The sequence below is a fragment of the Pararge aegeria genome, chromosome 1, assembly GCF_905163445.1.
Source record: "Pararge aegeria chromosome 1, ilParAegt1.1, whole genome shotgun sequence".
In the NCBI taxonomy this organism is placed as follows: Eukaryota; Metazoa; Arthropoda; class Insecta; order Lepidoptera; family Nymphalidae; genus Pararge; species Pararge aegeria.
In genome coordinates this window covers 7180712-7196267 of record NC_053180.1, presented here as the reverse complement: position 1 = coordinate 7196267, position 15556 = coordinate 7180712, and the positions used below count along the sequence as shown (strand labels likewise).

The 15556-nt window shown below is 33.7% G+C and overlaps 2 protein-coding genes across 2 annotated transcripts; both read left to right on the top strand.

The window, feature by feature from the left end:
* Positions 1–428: 428 nt before the first annotated feature.
* LOC120624153 lies at positions 429–15320 on the top strand. Its single transcript, XM_039890529.1, has 18 exons — positions 429–837; positions 1074–1249; positions 1307–1445; positions 1527–1656; positions 1759–1884; positions 1956–2008; positions 2097–2287; positions 2728–2904; positions 3096–3174; positions 3452–3526; positions 3600–3711; positions 3789–3878; positions 4263–4473; positions 4556–4729; positions 7815–7957; positions 14141–14208; positions 14799–14885; positions 15189–15320. Exons 1-18 carry the CDS (start codon positions 461–463, stop codon positions 15298–15300), a joined length of 2520 nt encoding a protein of 839 aa, XP_039746463.1. The 5' UTR covers positions 429–460; the 3' UTR covers positions 15301–15320.
* Positions 5044–7214, top strand: LOC120624146 (protein NDUFAF4 homolog). The gene has a single exon (XM_039890516.1). The coding sequence runs from the start codon at positions 5192–5194 to the stop codon at positions 5837–5839; it is 648 nt and encodes a 215-aa protein (XP_039746450.1). The 5' UTR covers positions 5044–5191; the 3' UTR covers positions 5840–7214.
* Positions 15321–15556: the final 236 nt, after the last annotated feature.

The window sequence follows — 15556 nt, the reverse complement described above, 5'->3', positions numbered from 1 at the left end:
GTAAAGTTGCGGCCAACAGCTAGTAATATGTAACTCAATGTTTGTATCAATTCGTTTTGATTGTTTTAAGTAGCCCGATTACCTATTTTTGTAGCACTTCTGTAACTTTGACATTTTCACTTTGTACATACGACAAAAAGCAAGATGATGTAGTGCTTTATAATAAACCTCCTCACGAATAAAGAGTTTTTTGAATATATCAGGCAATATTTATTAATTGACATCAGGCGCTATATTTTAAAAATAAAATCGATATACCCGTCGACGCCTTTTGATATCACACTTTATTTTTTAGTTATATACGATAAAATTAATTAATTATTATTTTAAAACGTTTCCATTATTATTATAAAATCATGTTTAATTAAACATAAAAATCGTAATGTTTTTCATTTATATTGACAGTGAACATGTGTAATCGATTTTAATTAATTTATCTCTTCATCAAATAGAACAAGCTATGTCTCGTAGTTCAGATATTCTATTTATGACCGAATATATAAAAAATGTATTATATTTTGCTACAGTGAGACAAGGGAAAATTCTTAAGCACACAGCGGATACACATTATTTTTCCATAGATGACGAATTAATTTATGAAAACTATTACTCTGACTTCGGGCCTTTAAACTTAGGATGCGTGTTCAAATACTGTAAATTGTTAAACGAAAAGTTGAAATTATACTTAAATAAGCAGTGTATTGTTCAATATACTTCTATAGACCCAAAGAAAAAGGCCAACGCTGCTTTTCTACTAGGATGTTACGGTGTGTTATATCTGAGTTTACAACCGAAAGACGCCTTGAAGCCTTTACTGGTTCACGGACAAAGTTACAGGTAAGTTATCTTCCTTATTTTAAGAGCTGAGCTCTTGTCCGTGTAACTCTTCAATGTATTACATCCATGGCGCTCTCTTTCACCTCTGTATAAGTCCATACACCATCCTTTTGTTTTGTTTATCCCAAGAAATCTTCTTCTTGATCTTGGCTCTTGGATCTTGGTCGGCCTCTTTCCCAAAATAAATTCATCGGTATTGCAAACGGTATTTTAGTGCTAATATTTTTTTGCTCCAGACCATTTCAAGATGCTACACAAGGTGACTCAGCGTACACAATTTCATTACTTGATTGTCTGCAAGGTTTTGCTAAAGCTCGAGATTTAAGATTATTTAATTTCCAAGATTTTAACTATGTAGAATATGATAGATTAGACAAAATACAAGGCGGGGATCTAAACTGGATTTTACCTGGTAAGTGTCAAATGAACATTAATAGACAGTAACTGAGGTATTTTACTGTAAATATAGGTAAATTTTTAGCATTTATCGGACCTGTGGACTACTGTGTATCTCTATACCATCCACCGGAAATGTATATAGATTATTTCCTAGACAATAATGTGAAAATTGTTATAAGACTTAACAAAAATCTTTATGATGGCAATGTGTAAGTAAAAGTTATTTATTATTTTAAGTTTAATTGCAATGCGTTATATTCTAATGTTTCAACCAGATGTTTTTTCTTTAGATTCATGAACGCAGGAATAACACATTATAATTTATTTTTTCCGGATGGGTCATGTCCACCAAGACACATATTATTAAAATTTTTACAAATTAGTGAGGAATGTGATGGCGCTATTGCTGTTCATTGCAAGGTACAGGAATTTGAATTTCTGAAAAATAATTTAACATTTGCTGTAAAATATTTAAAATACTTAGAAATACGTTTTTTAGATTTTTATGAAATTTTTGTTTAGGCAGGCTTGGGTCGCACTGGATCGCTGATTGGTTCTTATTTAATAAAACATTATCGTATGACTGCCCACGAGGCTATAGCATGGATGAGAATATGTAGACCTGGTTCAGTTATTGGTCATCAGCAGGTAAATTAATTAAATATTTGGTGTTTTACAATTTTTTATATAAATCATTTACATCATTTTTGGTATTGTAGGGATGGCTGGAGGAATTGGAACCTTGGTTAATTAAGCAAGGCAATTTATATAGGTAAACAGGTGAAAGACTTTTTAACAGTCGAATTGAATGGTAACTTTAATTTGTTGAAATCAATTAAAATTTGCAAAGTTTGTGGCAGGAGACGCAATTACCATGATGTCGATAAAATGCCAACACATGAGTTTGGTGTTTACTCCAATGCTGATAAATCTCGCAAGCAAAGACCAATGATGTTGACCAAATCACCGTCCCCACCACCACCACTGCAGAGACAAGCTCGATCAGATATTACTGCACCAACACGGCCTCACGCATCCAAAGCAAGAGAAGGTACGGGAATATTGTTTTCTATTTTGTTCTCGGTTTTCTTATTTTTTTTTTGAAAATTCAGACAGACTATCTAACTCATATTACAAATGTGAATGTGTTTGTTTGTCCTTCTTTCCCACCCTAAGCAACGAAAAATTTAACCGGTTTTATGCATAGAGTTGGTTGAAAGGTGTAGTTCAGTTACATAAGCAACTTTTTATCAGAGAAAAAACGGTTCCCACGTAATTCGTAAAAAAAACATTAGTAAACACACACATAGAACGCGAGCAACAGTTAGTTTAAAAAAAAAACATTTTTTTACCTAAATAGATTGATATAGTTTGAAAGTTTTTCCCCTGCCCACGTAACTTGTATAACGCACTACCAATATACAGTACTTTTTTAAAGATTCAGTAATAAAACTATATATAATGAATAACGCCATTTTTATTTGTATGCAGAGAATTTTGAAAATGGCGTGGAAGAAGTGTTTATCACGGCATGCGATTTAACAGTCCAACCTATAGAGCCAATGACTCACTTTAAAGGTTGTGTCCTTAAAAATAGGAGCATAATAGAGGAATGTAATAGTCAAGGAAATGAAATAAATACACCATTGTGGAAACAATATCTTTGTTGTAAGCCATGCATTAAAATTTGTTACGATAAACTATGGATGTTGGCAGTGCGTTGTGCAAAAATAGCGCCAAATAAATTCTGTGCACATAAATGTTGTGTTTTGTTTGATTTGGTTAGTTCTACTTCTTTAATGTAAATAAATTAACAATTGACATTCATAATATTTAAAAAAATTAATTTATTGAAGCAGCTCCTGGTAAAACGATCGAGAAACCACAGTTCGGATGGAACGAGAGGATGAGCACTTGGAAAAAAATTCCTGTCAAAGGGTAATTATAATTATATATAATTATTGTTTCTGTTAATTCCAATATTAAGCATTCATAAACTTAAATAACGTCTAATAACTTATAGTTAAACCCGAACATAAGGTATATCCATATGCCTAATGTCACATTTAGGATGTCAAGAGAAAACGAGCACTGGGCAAAAAATCCGAACAAATCGTAAATTTAAATATTTGTAGTCAGACGGACTATAAGTAGCTGCTAAGTGTAGTATTGTATAACAGTACTATAATTTTGTTATAAAACTTTTTAACTTTAGACTCGAACTGCCTGAAAACACCCAATCCGGATCGAAGAAGAAGATAAACCATGGACAAAAAAATCCTATAAAAGGGTAAGACTATTTTTGTATTGTGAGGCTATTTCAAGGTTTTTTCAAGAAAAGTAATTAAATGTTTAATTTCTAGAATATCACGCGACATAAGTGATACCGTGCCATCACGACGTGGAAGTGAATCGGGTGAACCTCGTGTTTTGCGACCATCGTCAAGAGTTAATTCCGCAAAACGACAAGAAAAAGCTAATATACTCGTAATTAAATAATTCAAATGTATGATATTTGTGCCTTTACTAAACTCAAAAGTTTCTAATTTTAGGTATCCAATGACAATCGCAGTGGATACGTTAATGTCCCCACATTTCATACTAGCCAGACTCCAATTGCAAGGACATTAGATGATGCTCGGGTATGCTTGTTTTATATTACTGGGTTTAGTCAATAAAAGTCTTAAACAACGAGAGTTCTACGTTTTAAAGTAAACTGTTAATTAAACATAGTAAACGTGCTAATTGCGAGTTGCAAAAAGAAACACTACAAACTAATATGTATAATATTCCATTAAGTTCGAGCAAAAAAAAAATTTCTTGCGTGAGGATCTCCTTTAATTTTTAATATTATCTTGTGTTTTTTTGACTCTGATTTGACTCTGAAAATTTCAACTATCTGTTGAGGTTCTTGAGACACAGACAGACGGACGTATAGCGAAGACTTAATAATAGTGTTCTTTAGTTGGATACAGAACCGCAATGAATGAAAAACTCTATTATTTTGATATGGATTTCGCTTACAGAACATTTTAATGCGGAGTACTTTGTATAATGATCATCGAGCAACGTTGTTAAAAGATCAAAGAGCTGCTTTGTCCCACGATCAAAGAAGAAGACATTTGGATTCTGCAATTGTAGTCAAACCACAATATTCTTTTCGAGGACCAAATGCTTTCAATGAACGTCCAGCTCCTGGCAATATAACAAAGCTGTCATCTACAACATTCAGCACAGGTGAAATATTCAGTGAAATAAAAAAATATTTGAAAATTACAATGATTGAAACCTAAATTATTTTTTTATAAATTAACTATAGTTCCCAAAAGTCCAACGCAACCTCAACAACGGCGTCGCCTTGGTCGCAGCCCGAGCCCCCCTATCATCAGAATGATGAGCGAACAATCTCGAGCTACAAATACTACACCAGTGGAAGTTTACAAAACTCTAGATTCAAAAACAAATCTCAGGAAAGAGTTGTCAAGGTTAAAATGTTAGTAGACATATTGGAAATGTTTTCTAAAATTATGGTTTAAATTATATTTGAATTCTAATCAAACATTTTAGAATAGCTGAGGAGTTCGGAGAATTTAGAATCATATCGCCGCGCTACCTACAAGGTACTCAAACATTCCCATTCCACTCAAACACACACTCAAAATTTAATCAAAATCGATTCAGCCTTTTAGGAATGAGTGAGACACACGTGATGAAGGATTATTCTTTTTATTCTATCCAAGCCTATCCCCTATCTTTTATGAAGATTTCAAAATAAGAACTGCCAACACTGAAATTTAATGTCAAATGTTATGAAATTGTCATTTGTTAATTCCGAAATAACCTCAAACTATAAACTGAGCAAATGATTAAAATAATAATATGTTGGTTGTATTTTAAAATAATTAAATGAGATAATTTTCTAAGAGAATCGTATCAATAACTACCGCCACATGAGATGGGTGGGTTAGTATCCAAAGCAATGCGACCGATTAAGAGTTTCAACATTGAAAATAGAGCTCACCGGGTGATATCCAAAGAAAAACCAACCGTTGCACCCAGTTATCCATCCACGGTTGAGGAGCTGAAGAGGATACGAGAAGTGGATCCAGACATAGATGTGAAACTTGCTCAAAAAGATCCAGAACTCGATGAAAGATTGAAAGATGTTTATGTAACCTCACTTGGTCGACCCGAAGACGACGTAACTAAAGAAAAGCAGGGACAAAGCGCGAAACGACTGCTGCCACAGGATCGCAAGGCTCCGCCGGACTTTGATTTTGGACTAAAGGAACCTGAAAAGGTTCCATACGGTAGAACCACTTTGCGACATGCCATAGATTATATATCTTCTCACCAAACAAACCCTGAGGAAGTTACGGCCGAGAAAATTGCTTTTGAATATAAGTTAAAAGTGGAAGATGTAGAAAATATACTCAAATATTTTAAAACATATGAAGTTTATTTGCCAGCAACAAAAACAACTCCAGCCACCTTTGCTGGGCCAACGGTTCTGAGAAGGCAATTACTTAAGTCTAATGTTAAGGAAATAGAAAGCAAGAAGGAAGAAGAAGATAACAAACAAGCACAAGTGAAGAATATTTAAGTAGTTTGAATAATTTTTGGGTATTTATTATTACCTAAACCTACCTTACACACAGTGATTTGGCACAGGCAGCAATTTGTATTTTAAAATTTATTGATTATTAGATGAGTGCAAAATAACTAAATTCAAAGTAACGAAATGTGAAAATAACAGTTTAAAAAGCTCTGAGTTATAAGAAGATGCTGTGCCTAATTCTTAACACCTTCCAGGCTGACTACATTATCATGACAGATACAAATAATAACACATGATAAAGATATTTGAAGACGGTCATCAGTGTGTCTCTCTTCATTTTATACCAGGCATAACATCATATTATATTGTTCTAGTCCTACTATCTTACTCTTTTAATGTCCTGCTATCTTAGTGCAAGCCTGCAAGATGTGTTAAAAAAAACAAGTTTTTTAAAGTAAATGAAAACAAATAAAATTTTCATCTTAAAGCAGTCTTTACAAGTCATAAGAAGTAATGAAAAAAATATTCACATATTATGAAACGTAAATAAAAATGAACTATAGTGTGATGATTGTTTGTTTTTGTTAGAGGATTATTGTATTGATTTGTAAAATAACTTGTAATCTTCCTCAATAATTATGTTGGTTTACCAAGAAAACAAACAAACTTTATAACTGTTTGCACATATGACACATTATAAGCAGGGACATGTGTCCAGGCTCCAGGCTCTTGTGACAAAATTACTAAAGGATGATTGTTGCCAATTTTTTTGTACAAAATTCTCTAAACCTAACTTAATTTTCAGACGCTAAAACTAGTGCTGTCCTATTTTACAAAGAACATTGTGAAAATCTTAAGGACTACGTTTATACCTATCTATTAGGTGTGTATAAGAGATTTGTGTACAGCAGAATTGGCATTGGCAATACATTTTGCTGCTGCCTTTATTAAAAGTTAAATGTATTTTGTCGCTTGAATTACATGTGTTCTCAAAATTAATTAGAATGGCTATAAAAATTATACAGTAAATTTTGTGTAAAACGTGTTGTTTCCAACATTGTTAATTAAATATTCAGATAAATAAAGAAATTATACTAAATATCTATAAAAAAAAGAAAACTTAGTCTCATTGCTTTTAACAGGCACAGATGATAAAGCTTCTACAATGATTTAGTAAAAGTTATTTATATAATTATTAACTTTTATTTTATAATTTTACTAAGTATGTCATGTAAATAATGTAAAAAATGTGCCTATAACATAATGTAATGGAGAATATTAATTTCAGTATTACATTATGTAATTTTTAAAGTAAATTTTGTTGGAGTATTCTTTAATTTTGCTTTAGTTTAGCTTAAATGATTTGTTCAATAATGTGATTTAGATGTAGATAGAAAATAAAATACCTATGTTTTGTTGATGAATGTTTTTTAATAATTATCTTTGCCTAATGTACTTTGTGCAGAAATGAACAAGTTGCAAGTTTTATTTCTTATTAAAAAATTTGCAAAGGAAAAAAGAAAGATTTATGATGTTATAGTTTGATGATAAGTTCTGATAAAACCTATTGATTTTAATGAAACTTAGGTTCCTAGGTATGTAATAGATCAGCCGAAAAATCGAAAACATCAATTTTGCTCCAAATGCTTGCCATTTACTGCAGAAATTAATATTTATTATTAAAATTTTTAGATGAAATATTGAATTGAGTACCTAGTGATATCCTTTTCTGCTCTTCCTTGTAGATAAGAATCATCAATATCCTCTGACAGTCAATTGCTAGCCTCTTCTAACGGGGGGTCTACCCAGAAGCACCACGCTGGGCAGTCGGGTTGGCGATCGCAGTAGATGGTAGTAGTCCGCTGATTCCCGTTCTCCGTTATATTCCCTTAGTCGCCTCGTACGACACCCGACAGGGGTGGCGACAATGGTATTCTGATCCGCCGTCCCCACACGGCGCTGAGATAAGCATAGGACAATTTTGAGTATTTTGACATTTTTGAGAATTTATTTTTCTCAGTAACAGCACCCAGATATGGGTCGATCGGTGCCGCATCCTTGGGGGCCCGGCGGGACGCTCCGCCAGACCCTCGCCAGGCCCCGTCTGTGCGATCTGACGAACGATCTCTGGCGACGCAGGGTGATATGCTGAACAGCATTAAGGTATATTTTTGAAAGGTTTTCATATACTTATCATATCAACCCTCACTTAGTACAAAGCAAAGTCGCTCCCGCTGTGTCTACGCTTAGATATTTTAAACAACGTAAGAGATTTAAATGCAGTTTTTAGCAATAGATAGAGTGATTCAAGAGAAAGGTTTATAAGTCTAAAACATCGTGGCGACCTCGATGGCTTAACGGTGAGCGCTATGCATTTAAGGAGATCCCGGTTTCGCTTCCGGCAGGGGAAATTTGTGAATTTATAATTTTTGAATTATCTCTGTACTGGTCTAGTGCGAGGCTTCGGCCGTGGCTAGTTACCACCCTACCGATAAAGACGTGCCGCTAAGCGGTTTAGTGTTCCGTCGCGATGTCGCGTTCTTTTTAGGGATATGACTACCATACTTTCTATCAGGTTAGCCCGCTACCATCTTAGACTGCATCTTCACCTACCACCAGGTGAGATTGCAGTCAATGTCTAACTTGTAGTGGAATAAAAAAAAATGCACATTATGGAAAATCCAAGAAACAAACATACTTCCTTCCTTCTTCCCTCGGATCTCGTTCACGAGCAGACGTGTCTAAAGTAGCGCTAGTAAATTTAATTAATTTATTTAAAATTATAATAAACTCAAAATTGACATCAAAATATTAGGAGATCAAAAATAGTGAAGAGACGAGCTGTACTGAAGCAGACATTGGTAAGCGAGAAGCCGCCCCTAAACAGCGCAGCCATCACAGCACTGGCGTTATTACAGATATACTCCGCCCACTGGTGAAGCCATCTTGTTTAGAGGCGTTGAAGGTGCGCGAGCGCCAACAAACGCACTGTCCGCCATTATACAACCGAAGTCCTCCATTGATCTCTACCGGCTAGTGACACAGCTCTTAATGAGCCAGCCTGCCGTCCTGGTACCTCAGTGTCACTGATACACAAAAGAATGGATATGTAACTGAACTAACTACAATTATGAACACTCAGTGCTGCAATTAACAATTGAATTTCAACTTAAACTATTCTATTTCAATTATTATTATTATTATTTTACTTTTTTCTGCTTTTATTTTATATTCAAAATAATTAATATGATGGACAAATCGTTCTCAGAAACCAATATTGAAGATATCGGCCATAGGGATATCACGCCGCCTAATTTTGTTTCCCTTCGAAACAAAAGGAAACGCGATGAGGATTTAACTTCCGAATTTTCGATTTTCCGCGAAGAAATGAAAAATATGATTAAATCACTATTCTCAGTGCAAGAACAAGAATTAAAGAAAATTGCACCCACCCTTAAGGATATTCAACAATCGAATCATAACATTGAGAATACGATCGCATTTCTGACTTCGCAGTGTGAGGAATTTAAGGCAAAAATTGAGCAATTGGAATCTCAAGCTAAGGAAGACCGAAAATACATTGATGTTCTGGAAGAGAAATTAGAAGATCTTCAAAGGGGAAACCGGAAAGCCAACTTTGAAATAAAAAATGTGCCAAAAAAGGTAAACGAGACCAAAGAAGATTTAATTGAAATGGTGAACTGTCTTTCGAAGTCCGTTGGTACGAGTATTGCGGTATCTGATATTAAAGATATATACAGAGTGCGTGGCAAGAGAGAGGATATAAGCAATACACCTATTGTTGTAGAGACTTCGTCCGCTATATTTAAAACTGATTTATTGAAGATGTGTAAAAACTATAACGTGAAACATAAATCGAAGCTGTGTGCCAAACATTTAGGTTTTCGCACCTCAGAAGATACACCCATATTTGTTTCTGAACAACTCACCCCTAAAGGGGCCCGCCTTTACTTTCTTGCCCGCGAATTGGTGAGAACAAAAGCATACCGATTTTGTTGGACAGCCTATGGCAAAGTGTTCGTGAGAAAGGATGAAAATTCTCCTATCATAACAATAAAAAATGAAACTCAAATATCATACCTTCTGAAAAAAATTTGACTATGCCTGCTAGTGCTTTTTATGTTTTTCCTAAGTAAACAACAAATTAAGAATGTATTTCATCCAATGATACTAGATTTCATTTTTTATTATAACTACTCTCAGAACGACAAAACTTACTCTAACACATCAAACAAATTCATACAAAATAACGCAAAAACGACACCTCATTCAATCAAAATACTATCCACGTACCATCACATAAACAATATTCAATCATCAAACTTAAAAGAACTGCAATTTGACAAATTGTATTCCATTAAACATTTCTCAAGTATAGCTACTTCCTTCAGACCTAGATTTTATCTTAATAATGAATAGTACACTATTAACACAAACAGATTTAGACCATGCAGAAATTGCACACTCAGTGCAATGTGATATTGTAGATATTTCTAAACATATTTGCATAAAAAAGAAAGATATTACGGTTATTACACAAAACATTAGAAGTATTTACTCAAATTTGGACGATTTGCAGGTGTCTTTATCCCAGCTACATTTTGAATCTGATGTTGTAATCTTAACTGAATGCTGGCTGAACCAAGGCAAACCCTTACCACAACTTCCTAATTACACTAGCTATGAAACTACTCTGAACTCAAATCAAAATGATGGTGTGGTTGCCTATATTAGAAAAGTACATAAAGCTAAAGTTAATGAAATACAACTATTACATGCCACTTGCTTACAAATAACTTTAAATAATAACTACATAATTCTAGGTATATACCGTTCACCATCTAAGACCAACGCTGATGACTTTATTGAATCTCTTAACGTACATTTGGAAAAGATAAAATCGTATAAAAATATATTAATTACAGGTGATATCAATATAAATATTATTCCAAAACTTATAGAACATGGCCATGAACGCAATAATAGAATAAATTACCTAAACATGAGCACCCTCCATGGACTACTTCCGGGGCATTCATTACCAACAAGAGAAAATAATTGCCTTGATCATTTCCTTCTAAAAATGGACAACACTAAACTAAGTGCATTTATAGCTGTACTGAATACCACTATTACTGATCACTCTATGATACTTTTAAACTTATCAAACATAAATACAGAAACAAGATGCTCTAAAATAAAAACAATTATAGATTTCAATGAAGCTGTTAAGAGTCTTGCTAATAAAAACATAACGGTGCTTCTATCTTGTAATAGACCTGAGATAGTTATTGAACAGTTAACAAATAAAATTAAAGATTCTCTAGATGAAAACACAAAAAATATACTGATTCCGAAAAGTAAGCGAATAATTAAACCGTGGATAACTCCAGGCATCTTGCGCTGTATAAGGCACCGAAACAAATTGCAGAAAGATCTTCGTTCTGACCCCACAAATAATAATTTAAAGAATACTTATAAAAGATATCGGAATTATTGCAATAATTTGATTAAAAAACTAAAACGAAACTTTGAAAAAGAGCAGTTGGCTAAATCAACTAAAAATTATAGAGATCTGTGGAAAAATATAAAAAAATTTACATACTTAAAAAACCAAAACAATGAAAGTATAAATCTACTAAATATTAAGTCCACCCCTATCGAATCTGTTAATCATGTTAATGCCTATTTTGCGAGTATTGGAAAAAAACTTGCGGAAAGCGTTCCTCTGGATAGTCGTCAATATCTAGCAACTGACTCAGTAACATTGCCTTATTCACACTATTCATCATTTGGTCTCCTTGACACGGATTCTAATGAAGTAGGGAATATTCTAATGAGTCTAAAAACGGAAAGTGCACCAGGTTGGGATAATATTCCAACTAAATTTATAAAACTTGCAAGCAGCATAATTACTCCCATACTTGTGCACTTTGTCAATCTTTGCTTTGGTTTGGGTTGTTTTCCTAAAATCTTAAAAAAATCCGTTATAACACCGGTCCATAAGGGGGGAAGTACTGATGATATTAATAATTATAGACCGATCGCAGTATTACCAGTTATTTCAAAAATTTTAGAAAAATTAATTAATATTCGACTGCAAAATTATTTTAAACAATTTAACATTATATCCAGCTCGCAATACGGTTTCAGACGAGGTAAATCTACCGAAGACGCTGTCTCAGCTCTTAGTGCTCTAATCGTGAATCAGTTGGATAGCAATAATAAATGTATCACAGTTTTTCTTGACCTTCAAAAAGCATTTGATACCGTCTCAGTGCCCATACTTATGCAAAAACTGGAATCCATTGGTATAAGAGGTACGCCATTGTCCCTATTTCGGAACTATCTGTGCGAGCGTACCCAAATGGTGAGAATTGATAAATGTACTAGTAAAGAGATAGATATTTGTTATGGAGTCCCTCAGGGTAGTGTTCTTGGGCCAACCTTATTTTTGCTTTACATTAATGAACTATGCAACCTGAAATTACAAAATGGCCACGTATTTTCCTACGCAGATGATACTGCTATTGTTTTCACTGGAAATTCTTGGGAAGATGTTCGCAATCATGCTGAAAAAGGGCTCATGAACATTTCGAAGTGGCTTAGTTCGAATCTTTTGACGCTAAATACCGTAAAAACAAATTTCATGTGCTCTAGTATTTGTAAACGTACACAACCGGCTCAAAATTTTGAAATAAAAATACATACTTGTGCAAGGTTTGATAGTGATGCCAATTGTGATTGCCCAACTTTAAATCAAGTTTCAACAATCAAGTACCTCGGTGTGATGCTAGATTACCGTATGACTTGGTATGCTCATATAGATTTAGTATCCAATAGAATTAGAAAATTAATATGGGTATTCAAATATCTCAGGCATATAGCTTCAAAAAAAATTCTCAACACTGTTTATTTAACTCTTGCCCAATCAGTTGTATCTAATTGCATTACTGTATGGGGTGGTGCAGCCAAAACTAAATTTCTGGAGCTAGAGAGAGCCCAAAGATCTCTTTTAAAAGTAATGCTCTTTAAACCTTATTTGTTTTCTACTTCACAACTTTATTCCATCACTGGGTTGCTTACTGTAAGAAAGCTTTATATTTCAAGCATAGTTCTTAGAAGGCACAAAACTTTACCGTTTATAACTACCAGTAAACGAAATAGATATTGTGCAGCTAATTCATTTAAAACCAAAACTGCCTTTGCGCGGAAACAATACTTGTCGCAATCAAACTATCTGTATAACGTTATTAACAGGAAACTTAAAATATACCCACTAGGATTACATAAATGCAAAAAAAATTTAAATAAGTACCTTTTATCACTAAATTATGATGAGGTGGAATCTTTATTAGAACGTTTTATATAAAATTGAATTTATCAATCGTGAATTTTCACAAATTCTGTCTTACACAAACTTTGATCACGCACACACAAACATACATACACACACACTCAAACATACACACACAAATATACACAGAAACACGCATACTTATTTTGTATATTGTTATTTTTTTTCTTTTTTATTATCATTTAAATTTCTTTATAACATGTCTGTCCTTTTGTATATCATTGTATCTCTTATTTTGTTTGTTTACCTACCTTCATTTTAATGTATTTTGTTAAGTTTATTTTAATTGTAATGGAAGAGCGGAGTCTTCTGACACAGGGGTAGTAATACTACTCTTAAAAGAAGGCTTCAGCGATATATTGATGCCACTTTGTTTCATACCGAAATAAACTATTTTTATTTTTTATTTTTTTACTACAAACAGATTAAATTCGGAATTGTATTATTATTCACTCTACACAGAAGTTTTTAAGTATTTGCACCTACGTGAAGCCGGGGCGGGGTTTCAGTAATAATATGAAAACAACTCTTTTATTATCAACCAAATAATGAAAAGACAATTATTAAAATATACCTATAAGCTAACAATATTACTACATGTACAATATTACATTGTCATTTTATTGATGGGGAAAAAAAAGGCGTGAAACGATATTATCGCTAAACCGTAAGAAGAGAACAAGGCGGGCGCGGCGCACGAGATGATCTAGCTATTTCGGTACGATTTAACTGAATACAAGAAATCCCTGATCGGTCTGTCCGCTGTAACAAGGATAAGCCGTATTTTCTTCAAGGATAAGTTTTATTTATAAATGTGGCATAAGGTGGATATAATTGAGCTGCGATTTTTCTTACATTTAAAAGATGTATGTACCTAGGAATAGGTTGGTACATTATAAAGCGTAAACCAGTGCCGAAGTCGTATCTCGACCGAGGCTACTTGGTTGACTATTTCTTCACCATTCCAGTTCCAGAGAAGATTCCGTGAAACAATGACAACAGAGAGATGCTGCAACAAATTCTGTGACAAACCAAGGTTAATATCTTTTTATTACTTCGAGCATCATTATCAACCCATCACAATTCACAGGTCTCAGAATTAGAAGAGTTTATGACGTAGTTCACGGAGTTGGCTAATTGCGAATTGCCAGACTAACACGCGTTGTGGAGCACACATGTAGGTTTCCACACGATATTTTCAGCAAGAACTGGGTACCCTCGAATGAAAGACAAAATCCTAACGCCGCTTTTTAACCCCCTACGCGAAAATGACAGGGCATCGTAGCTGCCGAACGGATGAATTGATTTTGTTTTTTGAATGGCGAAAATGACGTATAACATATTTTTTAACAATTTCCTCACTATGGGTATCAAATGAAAGGGATTGACTACTAAAATCAAGCTAAGTGTACGCAATGATAAATTTCAAATCCAAAATGGCGAAATACTTTTTTTTATTTTCTGTCATTGTTTTTTAAATGTTTAATTTTGTGGGTTTGTTAGGAAGATTTGTTTTCTACTAATTAAATTAATGTTAAAGCCTCGATGTTACGAGGATCCACTTAAACTTCTATCCTACCTGCTTAGGACATATTATTACTTACCTACTTAAATTTTTATTTCTAGCACGACTGTTAAAGACAAGCAGAGTCGAAACATCAGCTCTAGACCGAGTTCTATTGGATCGAAGCAGGCTATTATTGAAGAGCATAGGTGTGTTTATCGCTATACTAAGAGATAAATAACGTGTTAAGGTGTTTGTCTCAAATGAACTTCGAAAGTGCCCAATGAGTTTTATAAATTTTGCATTCTTTACACACGTTATTAGGTCCAAATTGAGATATCAGCAATCTAGTTTTGAGTGTATTTAACTAACGAGTAGGTAATACAAGTTTTGTTCTAAGCCACTACCCAAAGTATGTGTACACAACTTGGAATTAATTATTAATATATAAAAATTTTAAAAAATCGCCTTGGTGCAAATGCTAAGTGTATCATGTATGATATCTATTTCAGACTTAACAATACCAAGGAGAAACCTAACACTAGTAATTCACGTGGAATAATCCGCCCTTCACGACCAAGTTCACCAAAGGGACGAAGATCTCCGCATCCGCCATTTTATTAATGTTGTTTATGTATCTTAGAAACCGTTAACTTGTAATGTATACTTAATTATAAAATTATTAGTGAATTGAAGTGCCGTTGACGTTAATTTGTTCTAATAAATATATGTATTTAGGAAAGGAAATCTTTATGAAATTTTACCAAAACTTTAGATATATATTTGTTTTTTTTAGCAATGGCAGCTATCGCGGTTGATTTGCTGTAATTTTTATAGAGTTCCGTTCTGTTCCGTCTTCTCCGAATGATCAGATCTACGA

Excerpts from the sequence above, each read along its gene's own strand:
- LOC120624153 (XM_039890529.1), top strand. The coding sequence starts at position 461 with ATGTCTCGTAGTTCAGATATTCTATTTATGACCGAATATATAAAAAAT. Across the intron at positions 3,175-3,451 it reads AAAAAAATTCCTGTCAAAGG|ACTCGAACTGCCTGAAAACA; the intron begins GTAATTATAATT and ends TTTTAACTTTAG. Across the intron at positions 3,712-3,788 it reads CCGCAAAACGACAAGAAAAA|GTATCCAATGACAATCGCAG; the intron begins GCTAATATACTC and ends TTCTAATTTTAG.
- LOC120624146 (XM_039890516.1), top strand. The coding sequence starts at position 5,192 with ATGGGTGGGTTAGTATCCAAAGCAATGCGACCGATTAAGAGTTTCAAC.